The following is a 14,412-nucleotide window of genomic DNA, read 5'->3' on the forward strand; positions in this document are numbered from 1 at the left end:
TTATTCATGGAGATAACCTAGAACCCCTGCACAGGTGTAGCCCATGGCAGTTCAGTGTCCAAGTGGGTTACATAGTAATGGGAAGAGGGACTGCCTCTGACATAATCTGATTGGCCTGCTCGTTAATCACTTCCCCCTGAGGGGGGAGCAGCCTTATCAGGCCACAGTAGAGGACAATGCAGCCACTTTTGATGAGAACTGATAGACTAAGATCAGAAAGAAGAGGAGAACCTCCCCTATCAGTGGACTTGGGGAGTGGCATGCATGCAGAAAGGGGAGAGAGGGTGGGATCGGGAGGGGAGGAGGGAGGGGCTTATGGGGGGATACAAAATGAATAAAGTGTAATTAATAAAAAAATTTTAAAAAAAAGAATCTCATACAAGGACTAAACTGAAAAAAAAAAATCTAGATCTAGACAGTGTTTGAAGGTTACCCACAATGTCAGTAGGTGCAGAGTCTGGGCAAACTTGAGTCCCTCTGTTCTCACATGTTGGTTGCCATAAGCCCTTGTTCACCACTGACAGTGTTCTCCTGACCCAAGAAGTTTTTCTTAAGTCCCAACTCATTGTCTGCATGAGCATGGAGCAAGAGCTGAGCTAGACACAATGCCTATCCTCACTCCTATTTTAGAAAACGAAACACTTGACTCATAAATATATAAACAGCTTTTCTCAAATCACAAACCTAGAAAGTAAAAGAATCAAGTTTGATGTCGATGTCTAACATGTGTGGGTTAGTCTTCTTATAATGATAGAAAATCAGACGAATCGTATTTATACCTCATGGTCTTTCTTCTAGAAGAAAACAATCAAATTAATAAAAGTACCATGTCCCATGACCCCACACTTACTTTATTCAAATTGTGCTTCCCTTTTACAAATATAAATGAATAAATTAACCCATTCTTTTACACATTAAGCCTGCGTTTATTGAGCATTTGCCATTACATGTCACTTAATCAGCCGCAGTTGTTTTTAACAAAGCATTTATGCAAATCCTAGGGCACAGACTTTTCTATGGATAATGTGAGTGACCTTTGCCATTTGAGAAGCTATTGAGAACACTGTGAAAAATTACAGTTAAGAATTTTGTCTTCAGCAATGACCTCAGTTCCTTTATGCACCTAGGTTAAGAGTTAGGATCCAACTTTGTTGCCTTTTCTAGTCTTCTCAATCTTCAAGATTGATGCAAACTGTTCCTGGGTTGAGAACAATAACCCTGTGTCCACAGCAAACAGAATCACCACCAACAATGGGAAAATTAATTGTAGCCAACGATACTTGCTTTTGTAAGCTAGAATGGAATGTAGATACAACAAATATATAATTCAGATTAGAAAATTAAAAATGAGGCTCAGAGATGCATCTTCCTTAAGAGGGATGCATGATTATCCATCATTAGCATGATGAGGTATCCAAGAACAGGAAGAACACCCAATATGCTGAGTTCTACAGTCTGTGTTCTCTAGAGCACTTTGGAGGGATAAGTGATTCCCATTAACCCATGTCTAGTGATTCTTCTAACCAGTGGAAGTCGTAGCAAACAAGATTCCATTAGTTGATGATTTGGATGTGGAAGGGCCAGAGCATGGAATTAGGGATAATTAAACATCAGGGCACAATTTTGAGTTTGGCTGTCTTGCATTTTTTAATATATAGATAATTATAAGCATGCCAAAATCAAACAAAATTTCCTCCATCAGAGGCAAACATTTCAAAGTTCCCCTCTTACAAGACATTCGGTAGGAGCAGCTTTGCTTATGAGCCATTGGGGCAGCCCACCTGCCTGTCTTGAGCGGGCACACTCTCATCTTTCCAGGCCTGTGCACACAGCTTGCTGATGGGTTGAATTTTTTCCCCACCACCCTCAACTAATATGGACTCTTCAACCTCTTTGTATCCTTGCTTTCTTCAGCTTGCCAAACCCCTTTCAATTTAATAAATGCAAACATTCTTCTTAAGAGCAATAGATATTTTTTTCAAAATGTATCTTATTCCTGGATAGGCTTTTACAGTTTATAAAGCCATTTGACAAAAAATATCCCATTAATGTTTATAAATTCCCATTTTGTGCATAGGTATTACCATTAACCCATAGCAAATAAGAACTCTACTGTGGAGACATGTCCTGGATCTCCTCGTTACAGATCTGTTAGCCTTTCCAGACCGTCACAAATGCCCCTGTTGTACTAACTTTAAACCCTGACTCATATTCCCATTTTCTCTTCCACTGTTATAGATTATTTTTTTTTATTTCTTGGCTTACCTTTTATTACAGTAATTCTGAGTTTCTCAGACGTGTACTTCAGCCGCCTAAGTCGACCTGTGCAGTAGTATGTGCCACTGTCATTAAGTGTGGCATCTCTAATGGAGATTTTGGGGCTCTCATAAACGTACTTGAAAGCAAAGTCATTCCTGTAGAAGCTCACCATGCGGACATTCCAGTTCTTCCAGCCATGGCATCTGATGTCAAAAGACTTATTTTCTAAGACCACATCAGCAGAAGTCTGAAGGAGCAGCCACTCTGGAGAGTATTCATTATATTTTTGTTAGTTTTTAAAATATATATAACAATAGATAAGAGCCTTGATGTAGGGGGACAGAGAGAGAGGGAAAGAGAGAGGAGCAGACAGATATATCCACAGACAGATACATGGGGTTATCCACAAATGGCCATTAGCCCGTTTCTTGGTTCGTGAGATCAGTTAAAGAACAAAGACAAAATAATATGTATAGTCTGAAATCTACACCAGTGAATCCTTTCTCTCCCTAGCAAGTCAGTCTGGAGTCATAAAATGTCTTGTGCTCTACAGCTGACCCCACTTGTGGAAAGCCGAAAGGTCAGAATTCCCTTCAAATCTCTTCTAGCTGGAGCTAGTTAAAAAGGGAGGAGACAGACATATTCATACATAAATGTTTGAACTTAGGAAAATTTTTTTCTTTCTTTCTTCACAGAGGCTTCTGAGCTCTGTTTTTAAGAATAGTTGTATAATTTGTATTTGGAATTTTAGAGAGAGAGAGAGAGAGAGAGAGAGAAAGAAAGAAAGAAAGAAAAGAAAGAAAGAAAGAAAGAAAGAAAGAAAGAAAGAAAGAAAGGAAACGGCCAAAGTACCTCTTTAAAATATGTACATCAATTTAACTATTAGTTTAATTTGTAATTCATTGTCCTCTTCTCTATATAGATCCACAAAGATACACGGCTGTGTCTGATTCTTGGCTTTTTTTTTTTCAATAGTATCTAACACAGATTTTAAGAGTTTTTAGATACTCAATGATTATTTGTCAACAAGGATTCAGCAAGTTATAAGAATCATATTCTACAGTTAATGTTATTTTAATGAATTGTAAAACATTCATGAATGGAGAGTTTTGAATGAGAATATGTCTAACTTGTGATAGAATACTGCATTTAAGATAATCCCTTTGAGGCTTCTCTAAAGTCTACTACCAGAAAATAAATGACTATTGTACATGGTTTATTTTGTATTTGGAATTTTATAAATGTTAAAATGTATCCTTTCACTCAAGAAAAATAGCCACCTGTAACTTTTCCTTTCGAAAAATAGTTTGTTCATTCAGCATTTGCTGATACCTAGATAAGTTGTTTAAGTATTAAAATAAAAAAATAAATAAATAAACAGGAGAATTGTTTTAGTAACAGTGAAGGACACAAGGCATGTGCTGAGGTAGTTTTAATGGCACACAGATTGTGCAGAGCAAATCTTTGCCCGAACGTTGTGATCCAAGAATCCACGTTCAGATTTTTGCAGTGCTCACATACCTGTCATGCCATTTGATCACAGAATACAAATCTATACCTCGGTAAAACAGATGTGAGAATTGAGCAGAGGAATAACTAATAGCGGCTTAGACGGCTGAAAGCAGACGTAAGGAGCAATGCAAAAGGGCGCTGAATTGTCTTGAGCAGATATGCTACTGCTGTCACCTACGACTTTGGTTCTCAACCTGTGGTCACAACCTCTTTGCGGGGTCGAACAACCTTTACTTGGGTGGCCGAAGACCGTAAGAAAATACAAATATTCATGAATCGTAACAATAGCAAACTTACAGTTAGGAATTCGCAACAGAAAAATAATTGTATGGACGGGGTCAGCACAACATGAGGAACTTGATCAAAGGATCACAGCGTTAGGAAGGTTGCGAAGAGCTGCTCTAATGGGTCACTCTTTATGTGAGCGATATGGATTACATACCTTGCATCACTCTCAAGTACACAGGTTTACTCTTGTAAAGTCCTTGGATCTGACATATGTATTTTCCACTGTCTTGAAAGGTGGCACCCGCAATGACCAAACGGGGAGACGTCACCTTAGATATAATGCCATTGTGGATCCATTTAGTAGACTTCGTTTGAGAGGAATTGTTTCCTTGGCAAGAAAAAGTCACGTTTTCTCCAGTAAATATTGTAATCCATGGTGGGTTCAAGGACACCACAGATTTCTGAGTGGCTTATAGAAAGTAAAATTGTGAAGATAAGTTTTAAGTCATTGAAAATTATCCAATCTCACAACTACAAACACATCAATAGTCAATCAATGGTGCATCATGTTAGTAACAAGACTGTCCTGATGTCTAGGAAGAAAACAGTGATGTGGTCTCAGGGAGCAACCAATCTAGGCCTAAAGATAGGGCACAAACACAAGATATTTGTAAACAATGGACGTAATTTATTTTATGATGTGATAACCTACTCTTATTCTTGTAACTTCAATTTCAGGATCAATTATTGTAATTTGAAACATTTTTAAGGAAGAAGTAATATTTGTCACACCAGATCATTGCTCAGTATAATCACTGGCATATAGTTAGTATTTGCTAAAGAATTATTGAATGGTTGAATGTAGAAATAATGGATAAATATTAAAGACGGTATCACTAAAACATATCAGGAGCAACTGTCAATCATTTCAGACTATACTTGATAAAATATGAGCTCTAGATTTCTATAACTATTTAATTGTGAAGACATACAGCGAGAAATATTTGCAATTTTAAAAGATCATGCAAAGCACCAAGAGGGCATCAACTTTGAATGGCTTCCAGGAGCAAGGAGATGTGGTGAAAAACTAAACAGAACATAAGAAGCAGTTTGTGGTGATGACAAAGGATGATATAATCAAGAAACATTATATTTATACCCAAGGGACTTAAGATAGAATCCAGTTTTCATCAGTTGTGAAACCTTCAATAAGTGATGTAGCCACAGGATTTTTAATTATAAAATAGCAATAACTATAGTAATATGAAAATTGGGTGAATGTGTGTGAAAAGTCTAGAAGATACGCAAAGAAACATCACTGCAGACATTGCTGTTGGCTTAAGCAGAAGAGGAGACTACTTGAGAAGGGGGAAATGGTATAAGAGAAATTTGGGGGCCAGAAATAAAAAGAAAGGTTCTGAAGTAGATTTGGGAAGCAGACTTTCCAGGAAGAAGAAGATTCAAAAGTATGAGAAAGCATGATGGGACACAAACAGACAACAAGAGATTAGCAAAATCCAGATACAAGAACAAAGGACTCACCTGTTAGCCTGACACCCAGAGCTGCAAAATTAATAAAGGGTAAAAATTAGCATCTGTCCCCAGTTTTCCCAGACACGGACTGGGATCAGTGTGGGAAAGGGACCCACAATCATAAATTTTTAATGATCAATAGGGAGGAGGATCTGAGCTTTTTCTTCTATCCTCCTCTGTTGGTATCTGTGTTGTACATTAGTAGATGCCAGAGGACTAAAAGAGTCAAGCTGTTAGCCTGGTTTTCCACTGAGACGCTGCTCAGCCCGATTTCCTCTGCTTCTTTCTACTACACAGTGCCCGAAAAACACCCCACGGTTTGCCTATGTGCTACAAAGTCACACCGAAACCCTCAATATCCCCACCCTGATGTTCTCTTGATGCATTTTGGTCCCTTGGAGTGGAGAATAACGTGAACCTGTACTTACAGATGAGCAGCAGTGCTAGCCTCAGCTGAGCAGATCCTTCAAGGGCAGTAGCCATTTCCTCTGCGCAGGTGCTAATTGCACCAGAGAGCTATGGCTTCAAAAGCAGGCTTGAAACCACAAAGGAGAAGGAAATGTCTTTTACATCGTATCTGGTTATCATCAGCTATGCCGGGGCTAGGCTCTCTCCAGAGATGATAACAGGGTTGTGCCGAATTGGGCAATTCCATAGTCACCATTTGCTCCCACTGTATCTTCAGCTGTCCACCTCGAAAATGATGGGCGAGGACCATGGGTCAAAGCAGAGCCACAGGGATCCCTTAAGGTGTCTTTCAATGCATAAGCATTTGATGTGAGACTTAGAAACACAGGATAAAGAGGACTGCAGAATAAAAGAGATACTGAATCCCTTGATAAGTGTCAGGCACCGAGGTAAATATAACTGATACTCTACACAAAAATCTTACGTTAAATTTCACTAACTAATTTAATTAGATTTTATTACAATCTGTACTTTATTGATAGGAAAATAAGATTTCAGAGAGGTTACGTAATCTGTGCTATGACACCACCTATTAAAGGGCTAATTTGGGCTTTAAGCATGTAAAAATATAATCACAAAATCAATCTCTTAGTGACTATGATGCTCTGTTTAAGAACACCCCATATCTATTTATTTTTAATATAATTTTTATTTTTTACAGTTTATTCACTTTGTATCCCAGCCATAGCCCCATCCTCATCCCCTCCCAATCTCGCCCTCCCTCTTTCCCTCATCTCTTCCCATGCCCCTTCTTCAGTCCACTGATAGTAGAGGTCCTCCTCCCCTTCCATTTGACCCTAGCCTATCAGGTCTCATTGGGACTGTATTTCATAGTCTTCCTTGTGGCCTGGTAAGGCTGCTCCCCCTTCAGGGAGGAGGTGACTAAAGAGCCAGCCACTGAGTTCATGTCAGAGACAGCCCCTGTTCCCCTTACTAGAAAGCCCATTCAGAGACTGAGCTGCCATGGGCTACATCTGTGCAGGGGTTCTAGGTTATCTCCATGAATGATCTTTGGTTGGAGTACCAGTCTCAGAAAAGAAACGTAGGCCCAGATAAGGTCTGGTTCCAGACCCTTCCAGGTCTTTCTATACTCTCCTTCTTTCATAAGATTCCCTGCACTCTGCCCAAAGTTTGGTGATGATTCTCAGCATCTGCTTTAATGCCCTGCTGGGTAAAGTCTTTCAGAGGCCCTCTGTGGGACACTAGCTTACTAGATAAAATATACGTATATATTTACATGTACAGGTATGTATATATATATATATATTTTACATGCTATATCTTCTTTTAGCTTTTAAAAAATCTTTCTGCCATGATTTCTATAGTGGCTATACCAGTTTGCATTCCTACCAATTGTGAATGAGAGTTTACCTTTTCACACAATTCAAAATTTGTTTTCAGTTTTTTCTTTTTCTTTCTTTTTGTTGTTGTTTTTTAGATAAGGCATTCAGACTAAAGTAAAGTGAAATCTCAATAAAATAAAGTAAAATAAAGAAGATAAATAAAATATCATGGAGAACAATAGTTGAAATGCTTTGAGATTCCTCTCAGTTTCAAGCACTCTCCTACTGAATCTCCTGTTCCTTTGCTTAGGTTGCAAGTCTCCATCTGAGTCACTGTGATCCACTAGCTGATTGCTTCTTTGCAGACAGCCTGGGAGCTTCTTCCTCCACAGGGTCTTGATATGGTCCAAGGTGGTGGACAAAGTAGATGGATGTGAATCCCCATTTACTGGATCAAGGCATTTTCATCTTAGTTACATCCCAGCTTTGGTCAACTTTAAATTTTATGATCACTCAACATGAAGGAGGTTTCTTTTATAAATGCACACGAGTTTTCTTCTCCAGGGCCCATCTCACTAATTCACTGGTTCCTTTCAGTTCAGATTGAGATCTGATATTCCCAGTAATGACGGAGTTGATGACACAGTGAAAATCCATAGTGTGTTTCCATCTTATTTTTGTCAATATTCTGGTATAGGTGGAAACCATGTGCTCGCACACATCTCAAAGCTTGATGTAATTAAAACACTGTATATCATTTAGGTTCTTCATCAGAGACAATTGAAATCTACTTAATTAGACATAAAATGGTTCCACATCACTGTCTTCCAAAATTTCAGCTTTCAGTGGAATTAAGAAATATAGTGTTGCATTGTCTTCCTCTGTGGTCTGGCAAGGCTGCACTCCTTCCCCACCAAGGGAACCAGTCCTAATGAGACCTGATAGGCTAGGGTCAAGCAGAAGGGGAGGAGGACCTCCTCTATCAGTGGACTAGGGGAGTGACATAAGTGGAAAGGGTGACATTGGGAGGAGATGAGGGAGGAAGCCATAGCCTGGATACAAATCAAATAAATTGTAATAAATAACAATAATAAAATCATTTTAAGAAAGAAATATAGTGTTATAGTGAACATAATTCCAGGACATGCAGTCACGCAATGTTTTAGTGAAAAAGTTTTAATAGTAGAACAGCCAGTGTTTTTTTTTTATTTTTATTTTTTTAATTTTACAGAAAAATACAATGCAGCCAGTCCTGATAGGCTAGGGTGAGATGGAGGGGGTGGAGGGCCTCCCCTATCAGTGGACTTGGGACAGGGCATTGGGAGGGAAGGAAGGAGGGGTTTACAGCTGGGATACAATGTGAATAAATTGTAATAAATAAAAAAATAAATTTAAATTTAAATTATTGTTGTGACCATATCTACACACACACACACACACACACACACACACACACACACACACACACAAACCCCTTGAAACTGATCCAGAGTTCCTCTTCATGTTCCTTCTTAACTTACTGTCTTCTTTGACTTTTTAGCTGAAAACAGCACATCGTTGATATTCACAGAGCAAATACCCCTAATGACTATTTGCCTGGGTTCTGCTTGTAAACTGGGAACAGTGATATCTAGACAATAGCTTCATCATAAAATATAATAAGAAATCTTGTACATAAAACACACTTCTCAGCATCTAACAAGTGAAAAATGTTAAGAAATACCATTCTTCTATTTATTAATATTATTTGCTAAATAATTTTAATAAAAACATTTGTTTGGGCTGGGTTAAAGAAAAAGGAAATGCACATAAGCATTTTATTCAGTGACTGGTATCTTACAGCTGTGCAGTTTCAGCAATCTTAGTTCTCTCGAAAGAGCAGGAGCAGAAAGGAAGTTTGTTGGGGCGAAGAACCATGAAGGAATGGAGAAGGGTTTCGTTTAAGGTGCTGGGAGAGTAAAGGTTGAATTCCCCAATCCTGAAAGAAACAGGGACAGATTGTACTTTGCACAATGTCGAGAATTTATTGAAGGATTTGGAGGTTCTTTTTTCTTAGGATAGAGATCCTTCAATAAAACTGCTGTCTCTTTCCCGTGACTCACGCGGCTTCCACAAGGGCCTTCCCTAAAGTCTACACACTGTCCAAGATGCTGCTACTGAAGTGGGGACAGGATTGAGATCCCTCAGAGGTACTTCCTTAGTCTGAAGATGGTGGGTTGGTTACTGAGATTGTCTTTATTTGCTTCACCATCCAGTGCTTACATTTACGGTCCAACACCTAGATGAAGGAGCTGCATTAGAAGCAGCAACAGCAGAAAACCATTAAGTTCAACCAAAGGAATTCATTAAAGCTTAAAAACAAATTATAGTTCTTTTTCACCCTAAAAATAGTGAACAACGAGCAATGTGAACATCAGAAAGAATTAACCATACATTTATTACTAGAATATATTTCTAAAATGAGCAAAGAGACAAAACCTCAGAGTAAATAAGAGTTTCACTTACCATGCTTAACATAATTTGAATCCTATACATTTTAAACTTATTTGCAAAATGTCCTCCAAATTTATTTTCTATCCACTGTGTGTATGGTGCAGCTGCTCATTTCTTGTACTCAGTTTATCTTTACTAAGAACATGTGCTCTGAGGCACAAGGGATGTTTTAATACATGGAAAATATGTTTTAAACTAATCAGTTTCCTGTGTAACTATTATTATTATTGTGAGAATGCATTTGAAAACATTGTTCTGAAAGGGATCAATAAGCTCAGGACACCAAAAAAAAAAAAAAAATCTAAGAAACCATTCTATGCCTTTGTATGGTTTTATGACAGTTAAGTTGTGGAATCTAAAAAGAAGGAAGAATGTGTGCTTAACAAAATTAGTACACTGTATAGAATCTCACTTTTTAACATGGGATTTTGATTCTGAGAACATATGTACTTAATATATAATGACATCTCATGCTCAGATTTAAACCTGTTGCCGGTTCCCGGGAGACTTGATCTGTATTTCACTTTGTGGCATGGAGACATAAAACTCTAATAGCCATGCATAAACGATGGGATTTCTGTTCTGTGAGCTGTCCTTGACGTTGGATTCAGAGTAAGAAGCTTTTAACCAGAACTTTATTGTCCTGTAATATGCCTGAAAGAGAAATGTCAGAGTTTAGCCTATTCATTGCCTGCTTCTTCCAAAATCAGAAACCAAAAGGGCCAATATGCTGGCTTATTCTATATGTTCTATAAAACAAAGGTCCAATAATATTGGATATGAAATGTTGAAAAGGCAGTGTACTTGTATCCTCATGGTGTATATGTCTCATAAATATCACACACTGATCAGGGACAACACTAAATATGCAATATGTCTTATCAATTGTGTCCCTCTTACCAATTCTATGTGGTTAGTAATGAGAAAATTACATCATAGAGAGGTTAGGCAGTTCGTTGAAGGACTTAACAGTTGCCAACTAAATGCTTAGGATTTGAACTCAGGTGATTTGGGAGGAGAGTACACACCATATCCAGACAGAGATAGTGGTTCTTTTCTCAGTCAACATAATAAGGTTGCATGCCAGAGGGTCTGTCATACCTATTTACAAACTCCTTATATTGGCAAGAGCTCATCAACGACAGATAGGAAATCTTTGGTCTAGTTCATCCATTTCTTGTTTTACACATTCTTTTTCTCCTCCAAGGGATGGTTTACCAGCCCACCAATCCATAGCCACACAATATAATTGCCATGGTGGCATTCTAATTGGGTTCATCCCACAGTTTTTTTTTTTAAGGTTTTTATTTGTACTGAAAACTTTATTCCAGGGCTCTGCAAATAAACACTTGTACCCACTGAGCCATCTTGTCAACCCCTCATAATTATTTCTATATTTTTAGGGCAAGGAGGGTATCTGTCTTGTTTTCTTTCTGTCACTTAAACAGGAGTCTACTCAAGAAAGAGCATTTAGTAGCAGGTGCTATCTTCCTGATGAGTTTTCACACTGAAGTCAGTTGCCTTGATATTTTTCACTTCTTGTCTTGACCTGAATGGTTACCTACTTTCGGTTCAAAAAAATAAATAAATAAATCTGAAAGAATGAAATAGAAACTCCTAGGACTCACACAGTAAATGCCACTCAGAAAGAGATAAAGATGAGAGATTATGTAATTTCTGGCTTGGGCACAGATAGAGATTATTACCCCAGGAAACGAAAAATTAGACTTCATGAAATAATGTCAAGTATGATTCCCTTCCATCCCCCTTTTGAAGAATAATTTCTCTCTAACTAGAAAGTACAAATGAGATGGAAATTTTCCCAGAGATAACACTCATATAGAGACTAGATGGAAAACATGTATCTGATACCTGATGTTTTAGTAGCAAAATAACACTGTCATTCAAACCTAAAGGTAACCATAAACAGATATTAAAACTTAATTGAGTTAAAGTAATACATTATAGACTATTTATAAATAGATCATGCCATATACCAATTGAATGATGTTAGTGAAGGCCAAATGGTTAAAAGATATGTGGTTCTTTTCTGGATGCAAATGAAAACTCAATAGACTGAGAAAAACATTCCTAACTAGTGTTATATTCCTTGGGTACTAGCTAATCTATAAAATATAGAAGAAAAATAAAGGCTCACTATAATTTTGCAGAGCTGAACCAAAAACTATGTACCACAGCACAATGTAGGCTGTGTCATACTCTGTGACATAGCATGTAGGGTGGGCATGTGTGAATTTTAAGCTGCTTATTCTGAGATATATCAACAGCCACTCACTTTGCAGACAGGGTATCTTGTGGCAACTTATAAGCTGAGAAAAAGTCTGAACCATAAGGCTTTCTAAAGCTTACTGACTGTAAGCTTTGCCTATGAACATCATTTCTAGTCAGGAGAACAAAAGGATTTCAGACTTGACTTTCTGGCTTCCTATAGATGCAGATCTTGGGTGTTTGTCATTGCTCAGAGCCAGGGCCATTCTTTGGCCAGGCTACATATTCTGGAGGGGGGGGGAGTAAGAAAGGGGAGGGGGTGGAGCCTGCATTTTTGTAAGGTACGGGTGGCTGCACACCACCCCATCTCCTGAAAGACTAAGGAGAGCCGTCCTTACCCAAGAGATGCATCTCCAGCATCACTCTCGGGCCTGCAGGGAAAGGACAGGAGCCAGAGGTCACTGGCAGATGTGGTTCCAGATAGAAATTCCTGTCTTGAAGTCTTCCCACTGGCCAAAAGTAGTGTGTTCTGGGGTTATTCTATGCTTACTTAGATCACTGAAACATCGAAACAGCCTTCTCTTAAAGGAATCTTTAGTCTGTCAGCAGGTAAGATAAGAGGTTTTGGCCCTGCCCAGAGCATTCACACTTTAATAGGTGAACTGTGAATCCTTAACTTTCAGAACTGTGGTTATACTGTATGGTCACCAGTGTCTTTTCAGCTCTCATTTAGGATTGGAGAAAATGGGAGAAAGCTTTCAATGTGGCTCATGATGTAATCAACACTCAGGATGAAGATGTAAAAGGATTGCTGCACTCTTGAGGCAAGCCTGGGCTAAACTTGAGGCCAGGCTGGGCTACAAGGTAAGACTATCTCCAACAAAAACAAATGAAAAGGGCAGAAGAAACAGCATAGTTAGTTAAATGTTTGCCTTCCAAGCGTGAGGACTGGAGTTTAATCTTCAGCATCCTTGCAAAAGCTGGACACAATGGTGCCCTGTTTTAACCCCAGTGAGGCCAGGTGGGCAGAGAAGACCACTGTGGTTCTCTGGATAAATGGCTAGATAAATCAGTGATGTTCGTGTTAAATGAAAGACTATGTCTCTGAATATAGGGGGATTGTAATTAAAGAAAAACTGATCATTGACCTCTAGTCTCCAGTAGCATGCGAGCACACACACATACATAGTAATAATAATAACAAAGAAAGAAGGAAAAAATCTGTAGAAAGCCTTGGGAAGTGTGTGTGTGTGTGTGTGTGTGTGTGTGTGTGTGTGTGTGTTGGTAATTGTTTGTCTCAATAACAAGTATAAGTAAAGTATTGTGAAAAAGTGGACAGCCAAACACCTTGTAATACCCAAGGCATCAGGACAGCCTTACATGCTAAGAACTTCCCTGCTTCTGGACATAGTTTTGAATTTTATAACCATTTCTCTTGACTTTGGCAATTAAATGCAAAAGCACTTTTTGCATTTTCTCATATGTACCTTATTTTACAGAAAACAATCTGCCATGAATATTGAGGGAAGAGTACTATTTCTCTTTCTTGGAACTACATCCTTCAGTCTTCATGCGTCAAAAAATGAGCTCAGCAGCTTCTGCAATGGTCGGGACACATGTGTCTCCCTCACGTTAGGCTGTGTGTTTATTGCTTACTCACCACGGCCCCACTTTATTATATCATTTTTTGATTTTATTACTCCCTCATATTAAAATTCTGAGTTGTTCTGATAGGTGGTACACGGAGGTAGACACAACTTTCGGACCCTGAAATTTGTGTAATTTGGAGATCTCTTCCTAAAACAAAAATAAACAGAAAATAATGAATACAATATTAGGTATTTCGATGACTACTTAAAACAGGTAAACAAACCTCAACATGCTAAAAAGCAAGCCTGACAACACAAGCATGAATTAATTAATTTGTTGCTCATATGTACTCTTCCATAGTATTTTTCTTTTTCTACGTGTCTTTCCTACATATTGCTTGAATTCCCCTTGATTAGACAGTAATTATCTAATGTCACTTTAGTAGGGAAGCTAAAAGCATAATTCGTTCCTTCAAAATCATTGATCAGTGTTTAGTTTCCATTATTGCAGCTGAAGTGCATGGAACTGCAATTTCAACACGTGATGCTATTGTTTGTTGTGCTACGGGCCTGTGCTCACAAACGCAGACATTCTAATGCTCCTGGGCGCTTGATTCCCATCACAAAAGCTAAAAATCATTGTGACGTATGTATAATCCTCCGTCTTATTAACTAAGTTCTTTGTGTGTGTGGGGGGGAAACTTGTATTTTTGCTAGACATTGAAACAATTCAAATATTATGCTAATGACATTAAACATATATGAGGCATCCTCTTTTTTGTTTTTAAGATTAGCTTCTCAGGAAGCTATTTTATTCT

The 14,412-nt window shown here is 38.3% G+C and overlaps 1 protein-coding gene across 1 annotated transcript; it reads right to left on the reverse strand.

The window, feature by feature from the left end:
* Positions 1-1,123: 1,123 nt before the first annotated feature.
* On the reverse strand, positions 1,124-6,015 carry Fcer1a (Fc epsilon receptor Ia). The gene is given in 5 exon segments (XM_055613274.1): positions 1,124-1,293; positions 2,266-2,523; positions 4,214-4,468; positions 5,542-5,562; positions 5,961-6,015. Coding segments are annotated over 5 exon segments (759 nt in total).
* Between the last annotated feature and the right edge of the window lie 8,397 nt (positions 6,016-14,412).

This window comes from Psammomys obesus, unplaced genomic scaffold, assembly GCF_907164565.1.
Source record: "Psammomys obesus unplaced genomic scaffold, mPsaObe1.curated_primary_1811, whole genome shotgun sequence".
NCBI lineage: Eukaryota > Metazoa > Chordata > Mammalia > Rodentia > Muridae > Psammomys > Psammomys obesus.